Here is an 18,824-nt window from a genome sequence, read left to right as displayed (position 1 = left end):
GGCCCCGGCGGGGACCCGCGGCCCTTCCCGTCCCGCTCCGCCCCGGGAGCGGCTCGTTCGCTCCGCGCCGCGGGGCAGGCGCCCGGGAGAGCCCGCCGCGTTGGGGGGGAGGGGAAGGGGCGTCAGCGCCTCACCTGGGTGCCCGACTCCGCCCTGCGGGGCGCGGCAGCCATGGCGCGGCGGGGGAGGGGAGGGGAGAGGAGGGGAGCGGCCGCCGCGCACGCGCGAGACCGCCGCGCCCTCCCTGCCCCGCCCCTCCGCACGGCGCTTGCGCGCGGCTGCTGCGGTGGCGACTGCTGCGCTTGCGCAGTGCGGCCCGTGCCTCCTTGCGACGCGCTGTGGGTTGCGGGTTCGAGACCCGTTTTGGGCCATGTCGCCTCTGTCCACCCCATTGCGAGCTGTTGCTGTAAATTCCCTCGATACCAGTTTTTTTTGGTTACGTTTTTGACGTGTTAAACCCAGGCCCCCGTGGGATGAGAATAGCACCTCTGCTGCTGTTACCTGTGTGTCAAAAGGATAGCGATGGTGCGCTAGTTTTTTTAGTTATTGGGGATACTGCCTGTCCTTGCGTTTAGGATCAGAAACCCGTGAGCGGGTCTCCTGCTTTCCTTCAAGAAGCTGCGTTTGCCTCTTTAAAGTTAGAGTTTTAGCTGTCTTGGTGCCCCAAAGCACATGGCATCAACCTCAAGCGAAAGGTGGTGGCTTTGCTTGCTCCTTTTACCTCCTCACCCTGAACTCCCACTTGCAGAACATCCCGTTGCTGCCGTATGACTCCACCTTAATGTTTTATATTCAAGGTGACAATATCAGCTCCACAAGGAGCAATATTTAACCTAACGTGGAGCAGTAGTGTTAGTGTCCATTCCTAACACTACATAATGAAGCACAGAAAGGAGATGGTCCCTTGTGGGGAATTCCCTGCTTGAGCAGGGGGATTATGTAATTATACATATATATACCCATATATGCAAAGCTATCAAGAATCTAGAAGGCAAATGGTTCTCTAGGAAGAAGGAACTGGATGACTGGGAGGGGATGCACATCTCAAAATGCAACTTCTATGAGAGTTTAATTTTACTGAAGGAGGCTTCTGCCTCAAATTTGGAGGGGAAAAAACCAACATAAGGGACAGGACTTCTAGAGTTGCGTGTCTGGCTGTAGTTACTGTGCCTTAGAGATCCGGACCGCATTCCATGAAGGGTTCAAAAGGGTTGTTAATTAGAAGTGATGGGCCTTGAAGTTAACTGATGATTGAACCTAACCCAACGGTGGTGTGGGCTCAGGGCAGCTTATGACAAAGATACCACTCATGGCTTCCACCTCATGACTGATGTTTCTTTTTGTAATTATAGGTTCTTTGGTGCTGTTCTCCTCTAATTAAAGCCACTGCGCTAATTCCAAAAAGTGCCTTATTTGAAGTCAGAGACCTAAAATATACCCAGTGCATAAATGCCAGTTGACTGAAACCCACTCCTATCTTATCACTTGTTACTGACTGTGTTCCAGTAGGGAACTCTTGTCCTGACCACAGCAGTGGTTTGATACTACAGTCTAATGCAAGACGAGGTGTCACAGTTCAAAGGAGATCAAGCCAGAAAGATTCAAGAAAAAGAGAGTAAAAACATTAAATACATCTAAGCAGTAAAAAAAGGGATATTTAATTGATATATTTAGTATGTAATAGAATTAAGTTTGTAATAGCTGAAATGCATTGGTTGGTTTCATAGGCAAATTGCCTTAACCACGTTTCACGTTTGACCTTTATGTTCATTTGCTTAATGCAGTGTGGCTGGTATTACAAAGTTAGAAAATTGATGCTTCCCTTTGACAGCACTCTGGTTGATAAGGAATCACATCCGTGTGTGTGTATTTTCTCGATTTGTTTTTCAATACTATTATTTCTCTTCTTTACCAACAGATGCAAAGCTATATTTTGCCAGCGTTTGAATAACACCAAACCAGTCATTATGCGGGTCTTCCGCTGTCACCCTGTACCCCTGCTCTCTGAGCTACAGCAGTCAGCATCACGGACATCTTGAATCAAAAATGTTGTAAGGTTGACTCAAAAGGGTTGTAAGGTTTACTCAAAACTGTCCTTTTTTTTGTGTGTGTGTGTGTTCTACCAGTAGAATACATCTATGCCATTCACCTTTAAACTTTAGTAAAAATTGTAATCATAGGTAAAGAAAACTCTTCTCATTGGCTTCAGCCGAACAAGGATTTCTTTTTTTCCTTCTAAAGCTCTGTGTGCTTCTTCCATGTTTTTGGCAGCATTTCTTGGTGATAGTGTGCATGACTAGTACAGGATCATACCCACTCCTCACTCTATTTCTTTTTTGGGTTTTTTTTTTTTTTTGGTCTAAAGAGCAGAATCCTCTGTAATGCAGTAGAGCTCTAAGCAGATCATAGTATCGAGGGACTGTGTGCCCCAGCAGCCCTGTTTCTACAGGCAGAAAATTCCTCTTCCTTTGTTCGGCATGTGGGGAGCCTGAGGGTGCCCCTTGGGCCCCGGGCAATGTTTATGTAGCAGTTCAGCAGCAAAAACAATGTCTTTTTTAACAGTTGCATGATCAGACTCCAGGGCTATGCATCTCTTTCTTTATAAAATATATAGGATGGAGAAAATTACTCTTTCCTAGTGTAGATTTTGATGATCTTCCATGCTGATATACTGGGTTTTCCACTGTACGTTAATACTTAAGACATTCATCATAGTGAAAATGGCAGATTGTCAGTTCGGGAGAGGAAGGTATTTAAAGCTGACTTGCGGCGCTGAGCAAAAGGAGTGTTTTAGCATTTGTTCATTCATATGTTCATCATTACTAGTTTCGCCCAGCAGAAAGAGACTGGGTTGGGTTATGGTGAAGAAAGAATTGGCACTAATGCCCCAGGCCTGTACAGAACTGAGTCTACTGTTTATATCTGCTTATATAAACTTATTTTTTTAACAAAGCAAAAGCTTAATTTTAATTTGCCACTAGTCTACAATACAGAGGCAGTCTGGAGAATAGACACCCTATCCTTGAGCAAGGCCTGAGGTAAGAGCTCAAAGAACAGAGAAAAGCGTGAAGAAAACCAGTGAGGTGACAAGAAATTTAGATTGTGTCAGGATGTTTGTAAGAGGTTCTACATCAGCTCTCTTTAATTAGGTAATAGCTGAATTAGAGACTGGAATTTAAATAACTATCCTCCTTTAAGCATTTTTTTTTCAGCCACAGAGATTTTGTTCCAATAGGAGTTTCATCCTTTTGGTGTATTGTCACTTTATGTTCTCTTGCAAGGTTTGTGTGGGTGACATTTCACACAGCACAAGCCAGTTCCAAACTGACTAAATCTTCAAAGTTGAATTCAGTTTGCGTCTGTTCGTATAGTTGAATTGAGCTCTTTCAGTAAAGACAGCCGTTGTTTTTGTAATTAACCTCTAGACTTCTAAATAACTTTATTCCAAACATGACAAATTGAACATTCGAAAATTCATTAAAAAGAAGAATCACTCCGAGAGAAAACAAAGATTTTTTTAATCTCCTTCATTTAATGGTGTTGCAAACCTCAAAGATGTACCAACTGAAGACCATCTCAAAGTAAAGCATATCTCAGGAAGAATTAATAATAATTATATTTATTGAAGAAATTAAGATTTAAGATAGCTTTTGAATCTATGTGTGGCAGAGTCAATGATGAACTACCTTTCATGTTATTTGCAACCTCTCTGTTGTGTGATTCTTCAGTTTCATGTGGCCCATTTGTGCCCCACTGTTTCAAGTTTCTCTTGATAACTGAAGTGATCTGTCACTGGGTGTTATTGGATTTTTTTTTTTTAGAGCAGATGGCCGATTCTTTTTACCTGGAGAGCTGCCACTTTCTTTAGATGGATCTCACTTTTACAGTGGTGTAATTTATCTGTTTACTTGACAAATAACTAGGTTGAATTACAAGGGTGTTAAAATTCCACTGAGCTCGGAGATGGTGATAGATTAGCTGTATAACCTGGAAAAGTAGAAGGAAAAGAGTTTGCTCCATTGCTAGATATACTGCTCACCATGAAAAAAAAATAGGCAAGGTTGTTACCAAGTTCTGGCATTTGTGATAAAGTTTTATAGCAGTGGTTGCTAGATATTCTACTGCGCATGGCAGGTTGAAGAGTAACATCATGGTCTATGTACCTGCTCACTTATATTTATGACCAGTTTTCATATTTCTGAAGGTTGTCTTTTGTCAGCTTGTATTCCTGAACTTGAGTTTCTGTTTGTATCAGGTTATTTTTCTTTTGTTGCTTCTTCAGTCCTGTTTGAATAATTTTGCATTAGCCAGTGGTGACTCTAGGTGAAGTTTCGTTCTGAGTACTGTAGCTCTGACCGGCTCTTGGTCCTTGGAGGCCTCAAATCTGGTCTTGATATGAGCAAATCTCCATTTTTGCCCATATGTCACCAATGTGAATAATGCAAATACTGGCCTGGTTGAAGTTGCTTTTGAAAGGGGTCTCTGGCCTCCATGGTGCTGGGCGAAATACGGATGATCCTCAGAACTAAACTCCTCTCTGGTGAGTTCCTCTTTATTTGAATGCTGATGCCTCTTACTGAGCAGGTTTTCTGGATGTGCCAAAGAAGCCATACAGGCACTATGACCTTGCTGTAAAATTGGCACAAATTCCAGGCCTGTCGGTAGGAATGAATCATTAGGCTAATTAACTAATTGTATGGTACAATGGGGCTGACAGGTAGCTGACAGTGAGTCTAGGTTGACTGGTATTCCTTAGTAAAGGCGAATTGGAATTTTCCCAAGTTGTACAGAAAAAATTGATGTGTTCAAATGATCATTTGTAATCATGAGATACAACCCCAAGAAGAGCAACTCATTAATCTAGGCCATGTCCATTAAAAAATATTGACTAGGGAATCCCCGTTTTACCCTTTTTACACAATTTTAGCATTAAAGTTTCTGTTTTCTGTAATCCCCACAGACCTCCTGTCAGTGTGAAATATACATCTCTTTCTTTTCTTTTTGATCTTAACACTTGTAAGTAATAAATAATTGATTGCCAGAGGAATTCTGGGAATATATTCAGCCTTAAATTGAGCACTAAACTATTTGCTAATGTACTTAGGCACCGGTCCAAAAGATAGATCAAAAGAATGTCAATTGGATATTGGGAAGTGAAGTGTCATCGTGTCTTAGAATTAGGAAGCATAAAATATAAGAAGAGAGATAACAGCTGTCAGATCTGCTACCAGTGGTAATAGGAAGAGGTAGGATCTTACAGAAAGCTTGAACATTTGTTCAAGCAAAAACATGGTTTCACCTTAGTAATGACATATTCTAGACCATATTTGGGAAATACCTTGTCTTAAAGCTGGGGGCTTGACAGTGACCTAACCCAAGAGACAGAAATGAATAGATCAGATAGAAGGGAATCTATCAAATTAGAGGGAATTGGAGTATATTTACTGCAGTGACTGGTCACCTTTGGAACTGATAGCTGATTTATTATGGCAATCTTGATTTCAGCATTGTTACAAGCATAATGTAGATCAGTAAAGTTATGATCTATGCAGCTGCAGATAGATTGTTTCCAGAGCCTGCGCTAATTTGCAATGGGATGACTGGCTGGATGGAAGATGGGAAAGCCATGGATGTTTTCTACCTTGACTTCAGCAAGGCTTTCGACACAGTCTCTCATAACATCCTCATGGGGAAGTTCAGGAAGTGTGGACTGGACGAGTGCACAGTGAGGTGGGTTGAGAACTAGCTGGATGGCAGAGCTCAGAGGGGGGTGACAAATGGACCTGAGTCTACCTGGAGGCCTGTGGGCAGTGGTGTCCCGCAGGGGTCAGTACTGGGCCCAGTGCTGTTCAACTTGTTCATCAGTGACTTGGACAAGGGCACAGACGGCACCCTGAGCAAGTCTGCAGATGATACCAAGCTGGGTGGAGTGGCCGACACTCCAGAGGACTGTGCTGCCATTCAGAGGGACCTGGACAGGCTGGTAAGTTGGGCAGAGAGGAACCTCATGAGGTTCAACAAGGACAAGTGCAGGGTCCTGCACCTGGGGAGAATAACCGCAAGTACCAGTACAGATTAGGGGTCGACCTGCTGGAGAGCGACTCCACAGAGAGGAACCTGGGAGTCCTGGTTGACACCAAGTTAACCATGAGCCAACAGTGCCCTTGAGGCCAAGAAGGCCAATAGGATCCTGGTTGTATCAGGAACAGTGTTGCCAGCAGGTCAAGGGAGGGGATCCTGCCTCTCTACTCAGCTCTGGTGAGGCTGCACCTCAAGTATTGGGGGCAGTTCTGGGCTCCCCAGTACAAGAGGGATGTGGAGCTTCTAGAGAGAGTCCAGGGTAGAGCGACAAAGATGATTAAGGGACTGGAGTATCTCTCATATGAGATGTTTCCTCATATGAGGAAAGACTAAGTGAACTGGGCCTGTTTAGCCTAGAGAAGGGAAGACTGAGAGGAGATCTGATCATATGTATAAGTACCTGAGGGAAGAATGTAGGGAAGAGGGGGCCAAACTCTTCCTGGTGGTGACTAGTGACAGGACAAGGGGTGATGGGTACAAGTTGAAACTCAGGAAGCTCCATCTCCACGTGAGGAACAACTTCTTTACTGTGAGGGTGACAGAGCCCTGGAACAGGCTGCCCAGGGAGGTTGACTCCTGCTGTGGAGGTCTTCCAGGTCAACCTGGATGCTGCCCTGTGCCCCATGCTCTGGGTGTCCCTGCTGCAGCAGGAAGGTTGGACTAGATGATCTCTAGAGGTCCCTTCCAACCTCAACCATCCTGTGATTCTGTGAGATCTGCACTGCTGTGCTTGCCAAAGAGACAGTATCCCAGTATCTGGGTATCCGTGGAAAAAAATTGAGACGTTGTGTGGAAGTTAGTCTTGCCACTGTATTCAAAGCTCAAGCACTCCCTTCATGGAGTGCATCCTCTTGGAATCCATTTCCAAGCATGCGAGTAACACGAGGGCAAGGGCAGGGTTGAGGGCTGCCAAAATGTGTGCCAAAATGGTTAGGGACCTAGGTGTGAAGAGAGGATGTGGGAACTGGGCTTGGCCTAGTCCAGTGAAGAGATGCCTTAGGGGCAATCTTGGAGTAGCCTGTAATTATGTGAAGGGGACTTACAAAGGGTGGTGAAGCCAAACTCCCCTGAGTTGTAGTGTTGGTTAAAAACATAGGGACAAGGTCCACTGATTGCATCTTGACAGATTCTGATTAGATATTAGCAATTTTTTTCACTAGAGGATTGTAGAGCACTGGAATAGATTATCTGTAGCAACTGTGGAATCTCCAGCCTGGGAAGTTTTCAGGATTCAGCCACACAAAGCCATGGGTGATGTGGTCTAAAGTTGCTGATAGTCTAGCTTTGAGTGTGAGCTTGGTTCAGATGGTCTTCAGAAGCCTCCTGTAGTCAACACTCACATGAGTCTGTGGTCTGTGTTTCCATGCAACAGCTGGAGGAGTCACCGGTGGGTTTGCTTGTGATCTGCCCAGTTCTGTTTGGTTTGTCTTCGTTTCCTACATCTGTCCAAACTGGCTATCTGTTTTAAGAGGCGTATATCAAAGATGGTTTTGCAGTGACTTTCACAGAAGCCTTTCTGCCTTATGGTGCTGCAGGTGCTGTATCATCCATAATGAAAGTTACTTGAGTCTCAAGTTCCTCTATTGTCCTCTATTGTCCAATAAGTCTCATGAAGTGATTGCAGATGTGGAGTGTTGCTAAGAGAACAGGCCCTTTTCCAGGTTCATCTGTGGTGCTCGTGGTGCATCTGCTGATCATAGGGAATGGCTACAGAATTGATGCAACACCTAATGAAGAAATTACTAATCAGTATGTTTTTTTCTGTTGGAGAATGCAGACTGGTAAAAAACAAAAGGTTCTTGCAATTCTTCATGAGATGAAAATGGTTTGGATGGATTTCTCATCTTGAGAACATTAGGGGATTTTGGGCAGAAGTTGTTGAGACCTCATGTGTTGGTAATTTCAATGTGAAAATTTACTTGTTATGAAATAGTTTTGCTTATAGATCTTTGAAGTTAATTATACTAAAATATTTGAACGAAAAAGACCACAGATCAAGAAAAACATTTAAAAAATGTGCTTGTTGGCTCACTGGTGAATTAGAATACAAGACTTTGCTATTTTGGTTATTCATACTGAGGATTTTTTTTAAATCTCAGAACTCCTCTAGTATGGAAAACCTCTTCCTACTGTATGTAAAAGTTAGTAGCCCAAATTAACCTTCTCATGGCTTGGGAACAGCATTCTGTATTTTAATGTCCTATATTTAGTGCATTCTGACAATACTGCAAAGAGTCACTTTAGGTTAATTAAATTTCTCTTTTTTATCTATATGCAATTTCTTTTTGTTCATATCTATTTTAATGCTTGATTTTCTGGACAATAAGCTGCTGATAGGATTGTTCACTAAAGCAGCAAATATGTAGCTGATTATTCAAAGTGTATCTATAGAAAATGAATTCTGAGCATATGTAAAGTACAAGAATTTTGGTCAACTACATGATGTGTGCACTCCCATACCCAGTCACAGCCTGAATTTTCTGATGATGTGTGTTTAAGACAAATTTACTGAGGAGAAATTTTGGGAAAAAAAGACTCTTGCAGAAAAGTTTGAAAAAAAGGGTTTAGAAATGAGATTTGGTAATGGCTGTTTCTAGGGGAAAAAAAAAAGTACATGGTTAATATTCATTCCCTGCAAATGGGGTTTAGTGAAATAGTTCCTGAGATTATTCTCATAAAATGTGGTCACCCCTTTCCCTACTGTAATCTTTTCATCAGCAGTGAATGACGTTGTAGGCAAATTAACTTTGACAATTAAGCACCTAACTAAAGCAAACTAGCTTAAAGAGTCTCAACCTGAGACTAAGCCTGAAATTGCCTGTTTTAATCCAGCTAAATTCAAGTTGCCAGAGGAGCGTGTGTTTGTTCTTGGCTGCTCTGGCCCCTGATGTGGTGGTGGGAACATGAAGCCAGATGGAAGGGAGGGCAGGATAGGACAGGTTGTTGGCAACCTGGAGTTAGGTTGGCCAAAACTGATGATGAAACCAGTTGTGGGCAGACCTCAAAGCGCTGTTTAATCTCAAAGGTTAATTTCTCCTTCGTAAAACTTATGCCTCAAAAACAAAGTTTTAATTCCTGGAACACAAAGTAAGTGTCAAGAAGAAAGCGCTCGGTTGCTCTCTGTCTTGAAGTGATCCAAAATGTGAGCTGTGCCTGTCTCAAAGTAGCAAAGTGAAGGAATTGCAATACATCTGTAGGCCAAAAAACAAACAAAAAAACCTCTATAATTCCCTGGAAAGCATTGGAGTTTAATAAGAATGATTTTCTGTTACTATTAACACAGGTCCTTGAAGGACCACTGAAGTTTCCAGCAGATTTTTCTGTTGCTACAGGCTCCCTGGAAACCCATTTGGGTTTATGTTAATGGGAAGATCTGCCTCTTAGGAAGTGGTGCAGCTGTAGGAGGAGAGTGAAACATGGAAACCTCGGCAAAATCTGCTCATCGCTTAAGTGGAACCACTGGTTTGGCTGGAAGTGACTGCAGAGAATGGCGTGAGGGTGAAAAGAAGTGACTGGTTTGGTGAAAAAGAAGGGAAAATTAAGTTAGATGTGGTTAGGAAACAGAAATCAACACCACAGCTTCTAACAGAGCAAAAGAGCTCCTGAAGTTGGTGAAAATGGTGCTGAATTTGAAGATAGTGTGATTAGATTTGGACATAGAGAGTGACAGAGATGAGGGGGTCCCTAGAAGAAGCCGTTCCCACAAGGTTTGGATGATGAATGTAGCCCCATAACCTGGAGGTTTCTGCTAATTGCCCCATTTGCTGTCCAGCCTCCTAGAGTGAATCCAGGAATTCATTCAAAAATAGACAAAAAAATCCAGATTCTTTCTCTCTGTACCTCTCCCTCTTCTTCCTTGCAAACAAAGTCCCAACAAACAAAAGCCCTCTGTTTGTGTACCCCCACCCCAAGTTAAATGGTAGTTTGTAGCCAAAACTGTGTTATCTGGGTAGTTTTATCCATCCTTGAAGGATGGATAATGAAATATTCTTCAGTTTCTCAAGGAGTGAGGTGCTTCTGAGCAGATAAAGCTAGACACATGAGGAGTCTTGGGGACAGGGATGGGGAACACTGATAGGTCAGCAAATAGTCCCACAAATGTGGGACAGACATAAAACAGGGGCTGGAGAATGGAAGAGAAGTGGTGGGGGTTGTCCCAGCAGTCGTGGAAGTGTCTGTTGGAGCTGGAGCTCCAACCTGATCTGCAGCTTCACTGTTTTTCTCCTGGGATCCTGTCTTGGAAAAAATACCATGTTGCACAATCCAAGATAATCGACTGCGATTGAGATCATTAATTACAAGCATCTCTGTTTATGTTTGAATATGCATTGACCTTTGTATGGCTGGATGTACTACTGTACCAAGCTTTCCTGCATCTCTTCACCATCTCTCATCATCTCTTCCCTCCTCACGCTGTGTTGGCTCGCGGTGCTTTGCCTGGGGATATTTCAAGCCCGGTGGCATCTGCGTGTTCCCCTCTTCACAGGCAAATATTTTACTCCATGTTTATGGTAAAGGATCCTCTCCCACTCACATGGAGGATTCTCAGTGGCAGCATCGACTCAGCTTGGGAAACCATGGCCAGTGAATTACTCAAACACTGTCCTCACAGTGAGGTGACTATAGTAAGAGAAATCCTTGGATTTTCTGTTTCTCTGGGCTACTCACTCCCTTTCAGTTAAACAGCAGGTGAATCCGGCCTAGGCAGCGCTCAGATGGCTGCTCAGATTCCCCAGCTGTGCATTTATCATCTGTTTGTATCTGTGCTGCTGCACAGGAGGAACCCAGGAGGAACCCTCATCCCGGGGGAAAGCTCAGGATAATCATTCCTGGCCAAGTATTTATTCTTTTTCAGGGTCCTCCAGCCCTACTGAAGCAATGCTGTCTGCTCTCACCTCCTCCTACTTGCACCACTCCATCCCACTCCCTCGCTCCTCCTTCTGCTCTGCTGGCACCAGCCCTTGGGCATGTGCTGGAGCGCAAGGGGAGTGCGAAGGGGGCTGAAAAAATCCTAGCTGAAGAAGAGGGGGGCTGGCCAGCTCCCTGACCTGATTGATTTTGCAGCAATCTAAGCAGCTCCACTGGTAGAAGGAGGGAAGGATGTCGGAGCAGGGACTCCTTAAACAGAGAGCTGTTAAAAATAATGCTCGTGGAGCTCTGCTGTGGTTTTTGCTGGGATTGCTTCCTCCTGCCTCTTGGAGGACACGAGTCTGCCCCACTGCAGTTTGCTGGGGGAGAAAGCCCCTGCTCACAACAGCTAGTTGTGGGTTGGTGCCTCTCTAAGGGAAACTGTCCTGTCAAGTGTTAGCCAGAGGTTTTTATTGTTTGTCTGTCATATAGTTCAGCTCAAAATACAAGGTTTTAACCAGTGAAGCTCTGCATGGTTTAAACCTCCCTGCTTCCAAACAGAGGCCCTGCTGTTTTGTTTAAGGCACTGATCAGTGAGCGTCATCCCCCTAAAGGGAAATGTCTCCTCAGTTCACATCAAGAAGTGTCTGATTTCTATTTGGAAACTAATGGTTTATGTAAATGGTAAAGATTCTACTAATCACTAATGCACTAACTACTGACTAATGCACTAACTATTTAAAAGTGCATTCACTTTTAAATAAAATGTCATTATGTATTAAAAAAAAAAGTTGGTATTTATTTCCTAACCCCTTTTATTTTGCAGTCTCACTTTGCTCTTGGAAGCAGAGCGTGATGTATGGCTCCCAGGGCTGAGGAGGGAGCCTTGGTGTTGGCCAACCGGAGATGATGGAGCTGTGTCTGAGACCAGGTGCGTGATCTGGGAGGAGGATCCAGTGTTTGGCTATTTAATCTCACATTCTAAAAACTGAACCAGGTTAGAGAAGGAAATACAAAACAAGTCACTTGGGAGAGACTTCTTTCCTTCCAGGAAGCACGGCTGGGGACAGGGAGGTACATGAGAGGATAAAGAAGAGATCACAAAGTGAATGATGCAGTGACTGTGTCCCTGTGGTGTGCTGGGCAAATTGGGGCTGCTGGAAAATCTTTCAGCTATTTTAAAATCATTACTTAATTTATTAAACTATTATTTAGACTATTGTCTTACCCTCTGTAACCCGGAGCTCCCAAATTACACTCGAATCTCATTTCATCAGTAAAGCTCTGAAGGAAGTGCATTTTCCAAGCAGTGAGAAATATATATATATATATTTATATATACTCTATGTATTTAATCCTAATTCCATGCCTTTCCTGAGGGAGCTACAGTACCTGGCTGAGTGCAAAAGCAATCGCAGGTTTGCATTACGCAGGTAAGACTAAAAAACTGCTCTCTTGCGAAGGGTGTAGCTTTTGATTGCATCTACTTATGTGATACCCCCTTCCTTTTTGTTAAGCTTTGAGATTTTAGTACTGAATCTTCACCTCGTTTGCATCTGCTGATGGTCCTTGTTACTTTCAACCTGATGATGTGATAGTCTCAGCTAAAATTATTAAAACATAACCAGAAACCAAAAAAATCCCCACCTGACCAAGGACAGATAAAGCTCCAACACAAGTTCCAGAGAGTGTTTCCTCCCTAGCTGCTTTAAAAACTTGCTGCAAACCTTAATATCTGTTGGAGTGAGACTACAGGCAAGAGGAGCTTGCGGGGCCTCTGCCTACAGCCTGGCTAGGACTGAGTTAGCTCCGACCTCCTTGCTGGGCAGGGAGCTGGACGCAGAGCTCAGGGGAGGCGCCGCACACTCCTTCCATAGTCCATAGCCCCATTTCTGCTGCAGTCATCACTGCTGCCCGAGGTGGGATACAGGGATTAAGAGCAGTCCGCATGTGTTTACAGGGGCTGCAAGCAGATTTTCCTGTTGTTTTGTGGTTTCTACGAGGGTGTTGCGTGAAACATCGGTCGTGCGTGGGTTGGAAAGTCTTTGGTTTTGTAGTGCTGAAGTGGTGAAAAAGGAGACTTGAAAAATGGGGGTTTGCCTTGAAACATGGGGGTTTTGCCTTTTCGTAGTGGTAGTGTTAAAATACTTTGTAATTCAACAGCAAAGTTCTGTACTTTCTGGGAAAGCCCTAGTTTCAATGTTTGTTGATACATGTTGCAGCCCAGGGAGAAAAGTGGAGCTGGGAACAGGGAGGCATTAGTGGAGACAAAGAGGCACAGGGAAGAAGCAGCAGAGTATTTGAGAAAAATGCTCTTCTCTTTCTATGTAGCAGCAGCAGAACAGCAGCAGAACAGCAGAAGAACAGCAGAAGAGTTTTGGAAAATGAGTTTCCTTTGATACACCTGCAAACATTACTCTTAGATGGGAACTGAGCTTGCATAGCTTAGAACCATTGAGGCTGCCATCATTGTCTATGTGATGCTTGAGGTTTAGAAGCAAAAAAGTGTAAATCCATGGACAACTGCCAAGAGGATAATTACTGTAAGTCTGCAGTGGGTGACAGCTGCTGGGTATTTGACTTATGGAGAGTCAGGAACACCCCACACTCTTCCAAAGAGCAGTAAAAATGAGGAATACTTGCAGTGAGTTGAGTCTAACTGGACATTTCGGGGATTCTTAATCACTTTTCATAGGCAAATGCTAATAGAAGTATGTTTGCTTGAGTTAGGAGGTTCAGCTCCAGGTTTTGTGAGTCTTTTTCATGGGAGGGCTTTGGAGGACACTGCCCATTCTTCTGCTGGCAGAATGAATGTGTGAGTTTTGTTTTACCGAGGAGAATTAGCCCCCGGCCCTCAGGATAGACTGGGTTTCCATCTCAGTCTTACGTGCCTGTACCAGCCTTGGAGGCCTGCTGATTTGGGACTCAGTTGCAACCTTAAATATTGATAAGATTTTTCCCAAAAGCCTTTTAAAAAAATGTTATTCTGCCTGGGAAAGCTAAATAGAGACTCAGAAAAGATATTTGGTATAGACAGCAAGGGATTTGGGTATGAGGAATCACATGCTGCTTTTAATGGTAGTGTGGCTAGTGCCCTACTCCAGAGTCAGGGTATAATTGTATATTTTATGCCCCATATATTATAGATCAGACCCTTTTTAATGCCTCTGGGTTTCATCCTGTCAAACACACTTAGGATCTCTGTGATTTTGGAACATCCATCCACACAAAGAGATACTTTAAACGTGGTCGAATTGAAATAATGTCGTGCTCCATATGACACTTCTTGTGGTGACTCAGAGAACCAAAGACTTCATCTCCACAGAGAGGCTTCTTGATACCTCTGGTTTGGCCGTTTAACAAATGCAGTTAGTAACGGGAAAAATATGTTGTTGCTTTGTTGAGGTATTGACTCATTTGATGTACTAAAACCAAAACAAGCAACAAACTGATGTGCTTGTCTGAACCAGCCCCGCAGAGGCAGGCTGGGCTGGAGGATGTCGAGATTGGCCCTATTTAGACTATCGTGATCTCTTGTTTGCTACATGGCCCTGGTGAGGAAATCAATTTGTTATTATCACCAGTGCTTCTAGGCCTCAGGTGAGGTCTCATCTTGTTGTCACTAACAGATCTCCGCCCTATGAACAGAATGTTACCGGAAACTTAGCAAACCATGAAGCTTCGTGTATTTGGTATAAACATTACATTGCATTGAAGTTATCTGAAAGATATTTTTATGAGTCAGAAATAGAAGATATTCAGTTCAGTGCACAGGAGACAAGATGTGTGGTTTCCATGCTAGCAGCTCAGCAAAATGTGCACACAATGTTATTTGAGGATGGAAACCTTTGGATAGGGGGTTCTGCACATCTGCGTGGCGCTCAGTGCCTTGGCGTGACGCGTTTCTCTTTGCAGAGGTGGTTTCTCTATAGTGTGGAGTTGGGTTTCTTGTTTGCATCCTGGAGTACCCCAGGAGGAACTTCAATCTGTGGGGATTTTCTGTGTGTCTAAACAGCCTGAACTGCTGTTTTTGCAATTAGCTGTAGTGCATCTTTTTCAAGCAGATGAAGACTTGGGTGGCCAGGCGTGCTCCCAGGAAGACAAATTCACGACCCTTCCTGTCTTCTCTGCTACCCTGATGGCTTCTGTAGCTGTTCCAGACAAACCAAGCAAGTAGCTTCATAGACAGCGACACCTGAGAAGCTGTCTCTGCCTTGTTACCTTGTTGTCTATTAATACAGCTGTGCCGATGCTGCAGTCACATTTTGAGAGGGTACCAGTCTGTCTCTGTGAACGTCCTAGCTATTTTCTTTACACAACTACTGCAGACTTGGACATTTCTTAGGCCTCTGCCCTTAGTCAAGCTTGGCTGAAGTTGCCAATGAGTTCAAGTTGGAGGGAGGGAATGAACTGACAGCAATGACAGAAGCTTTTTTCCTTAAAAATAGTGATTTAAAATTACTACGATTAGTATAAAAACATGTATTATGCTTTTTTCTTTTCATTCTCCTTAGCAGTGATAATTTGTATCACTGCTGTTGCTTGGAAGCAGACAAGGATGAACGGAGGAATTCACATCTTCCTGAGGTTCTATCTAGTAGCCGTTCTGCTGCTTTCCAAGTTTCTTCAGAAATGCAAGGATAAAACCCCCTAATAAAAACCCCACAACTTTCAGTGTATTTCTTTTTTCTAGAATAGAGGTGTCATTTTTAGCAAACTAGATGATGCAGCATTACAAATTATACCAAATTGACATCTTTGTGTTCTGTTTTAAAAGCATTTAATGTAGTTATGTTATACGTGCATTATATATGTGTATGTACACATATGTGTATACACACACACTGACACAGGGGATAAAACTCTGCATATACAGTGAATAACAAGCCTGTCTGCCTGAAATCTGGTTAACGGGTGAGAGTGAGTGTGAGGGTTCACTGGAAGCCTCACGGCTTTGCTTGAGTTTTAGGGGCTCCTGCTTTAACTGATATGAACGTTTTTATGAACCTTCTGCCGTAGCAGGCACTTAGAATAAGAGAACTACCTTAATAAAAGTGCAGTATTAACACAGGTGCCAGAGTCACTGCAATGGATATTCTCAGGAAAAGGTGGGTCCTGGGGGACTGACTTTGAAATTTAGATTGTGATTTGCAAAATGCAAAATGGTAATATCTGAGCTGGGCTAAAGTGAAGTTGTTAGGACTTAATTTTACAGGCAGGGAATCAGAGCAGTTTAAAATAAGCCGTGCACAGGCTCTACCTCAAAGATGCTTTTTAAGGCATTCAGCTACCATGGTGATGAGTGTGGTATAAATAGAAAACAGATTAGATGGAATCCAAAATGCTTCTGACTAGATCTAAATTAACAGTAACCATTCAAGAAAGAGCTAGGGAGCCACTGTTTAAGAAAATGCACAGAAATATTAAATCTACAGTGGTTTATGTGAAGAAGGAGGTTGGAAGCAGTTGGTAACTTGATGGCTAGTGATGCAGTATCAAAAGGATTCTGGTTCTGTGCAAGCTCAGCATGGAAAAGCAGAAACAGGTGGTGTTCCAGAAAGTTAAAAAAATATATAAATACATATATATATTAAAAAAAAATACTTGTGGGACAAAAATTTCTAGGAGATATCCTAGAAGCTGTCACATCTCATTTTATACCACAGGATCCCACAAGAGTGGGATACAGAACTAGGAAGGATGGTCCAAGGTTAAGTCCCCCATTCTGCAGAGGAGATAAAACTCTTCCTTCCCCAGCAAACCACTGACCTTCTTTTACTTGTTGCCCAACGTAAGACTCCAGTCTAATTTAAAGACTAATTTAAAGCACTTCAAAATGTGTTTGTACAAGCAGCTTGTAGTTTTTTGCCTCAATATATTAAGGTCAACTGTTTGGTAGGAATTAGAGCTTGTTGAAGCTGCAGATTGCAGAGTTATTTAAAGAACATAAACTTTAGGGACATAAATAATTGTTCTCACTTGTTCTCAGTGGGACTATTAACATGCTTTAAATTACAGATAGACTAAGTACCCTGCTCATGAGTGGCCTTAGAAATAGCTATGTAAAGCTCTATGTAGATATAAAGAGTGTACAACAGGTTAATGTGTGGCCTGCAGATGTATTTTGTGTGAACAGTTGAACTGTCTTGTGATTTCCTTCTTTCTTTCTTTGTCTGTAGCTAAGGGAAGAACTGAGTTTCTCCATCCATTTACTTTCCAGTGATTGAATAAAACTCTGTGATTCCTAGTGTGTGGACACCAGTACTGGGTGACCTTTGCTAGTGACTGTGGTGACAGCTGTTTAGCAGCTGCCATGAAAGTAGCCTCGTGTTTGGAATGACCCAGGATTAGAGATCCGTCTTTGCTGCTCCTTTCTGAACTTCTGAATTAAGCCCTTCTGATGTTATCATGGGTTTTTTTGCTAGTAGGAAAACAAGTGGAGATTGCAATCAGGTATTTGTGACCAATATGCAAGCATGGGTTTTGGCCGATCAGACGAACAAAATTAGAGGGTGTAGTTTATCTAACTCCAAGGCAGTTGGAGTAGACTGAGTATGATCTGAAAACAGCCCTCCACTCCTTGCCAAAACACAGCATTTAAAAGAATAGTGATGCCCAGCTGTTTGTCTAGAGATTGAAATTTTAGACGTGAATGTAACTCTTTAAAAACACATAGGTGAGACTCTTTTGGATGCAGGATGATAGCTGGAGAGGGCAGAAGCTTCAGGGAGCATGTGGTAGTGCACAGTCACGTTAAGACGCTGGTGACCTCTCTGAGGGGAGGCCGAGGGGCAGGAGAATGTGCTTAAATCTCCTGTGAAGGGCTGGCCTAAGCAAACGCTGAGGGATGAAGAGACCTCACAGCAGCTGCTTGGGTGGAACGCAGCACGAACATGTTGCCTTCAGGTAGGCTGCTGGGGCAATGGGAGTGTTAAGTGCCCCAGTATGGACTGGCTAGTAGTCTCTAGGCTTCAGCTAGTCTTATTGGGCCCACTAAGCTGGCCTAACGCCTTCAGATAGCTCCTCAGTGAAGAAAAGCTGACTGCAGCTGATCTCAAGCAGGGGAGAGGTTATGCAAGCAAAAGAACACTTTTGTACTCTCATTTACCTTGGGGCAGGCAAACGCAACTGGTTAACTTGCTAATGAATGTGGTGGAGTCCCTGAACTCTGAGCGCTCACGTGCATTTTGTGTAGAAATCCCCATCTCCTCCTTGCAGACTCCATGTGCAACGAGCTGGGTTTCATTGGCCTTGCTCTGAAACACCAAGGTATCTGGGCACGACACTATCAGCTTTTGAGATGCATGATCTAGAACAAAACGTGCAGTCTTAATAATGCAAAATGCATCAAACCCGGCCTCCTCTTACATTAGGGTTTCCACGGCTCCTTTTTTCAAAGTTACCTGAAAGTTTCTTGAGGGCTGCTTTGCTACTGCTGAACAAAGTCTCAAAGAAATTAAAGGCCTATCAAAACTTCAATTCCTTCTGCTTCTTTAGATTACCTTCTTTATGGTAAACATACTGCAGCTTGAATACTTTAAATACCCTAAAATGAAATAAAATCTTCTGCCTACACAAATCTTCCCTTGAGACAAAAATGAAAGAATAGGAGATATTAGCCACATCACTTAGTACACTCCTCAAAGGCATTTGGATACTGTGGTGAAAAAGGGTGTAGACAAACCAATACAGAGCAACGTAGCCTCAATCATTTAACTCATAGTAGGCTACAGATTGAGAGCACTTATGCTTTTGTATCCTTGTTTTCCTTTCTGTATAGCTTAAACCTTAAGCAAACTGTTGTAGCCTATGGAATAGGTTAGAAGGATGTGATAGTCCCTGTAGTCTTAAATGCCTTGGTCTGGAGGAGCAGCAGTGACATAGTGAACACTCTG

The 18,824-nt window shown here is 43.2% G+C and overlaps 1 protein-coding gene across 1 annotated transcript in view; it reads right to left on the bottom strand.

The window, feature by feature from the left end:
• Positions 1-178, bottom strand: part of XRCC2 (X-ray repair cross complementing 2) — a 12,139-nt gene extending 11,961 nt beyond the window's left edge. Inside the window, exon 1 of the mRNA XM_026051941.1 lies at positions 135-178. Within this exon, the coding sequence (XP_025907726.1) occupies positions 135-173 (39 nt within the window). The 5' untranslated portion in view covers positions 174-178. The remainder of the gene's footprint in view (positions 1-134) is intronic.
• Positions 179-18,824: the final 18,646 nt, after the last annotated feature.

Source organism: Nothoprocta perdicaria, unplaced genomic scaffold (genome assembly GCF_003342845.1).
Source record: "Nothoprocta perdicaria isolate Ctin4 unplaced genomic scaffold, notPer1 scaffold_80, whole genome shotgun sequence".
Taxonomy (NCBI): domain Eukaryota; kingdom Metazoa; phylum Chordata; class Aves; order Tinamiformes; family Tinamidae; genus Nothoprocta; species Nothoprocta perdicaria.
Note: the sequence above shows the minus strand (reverse complement) of the source record. Positions and strands in the feature narration are given on the sequence as shown.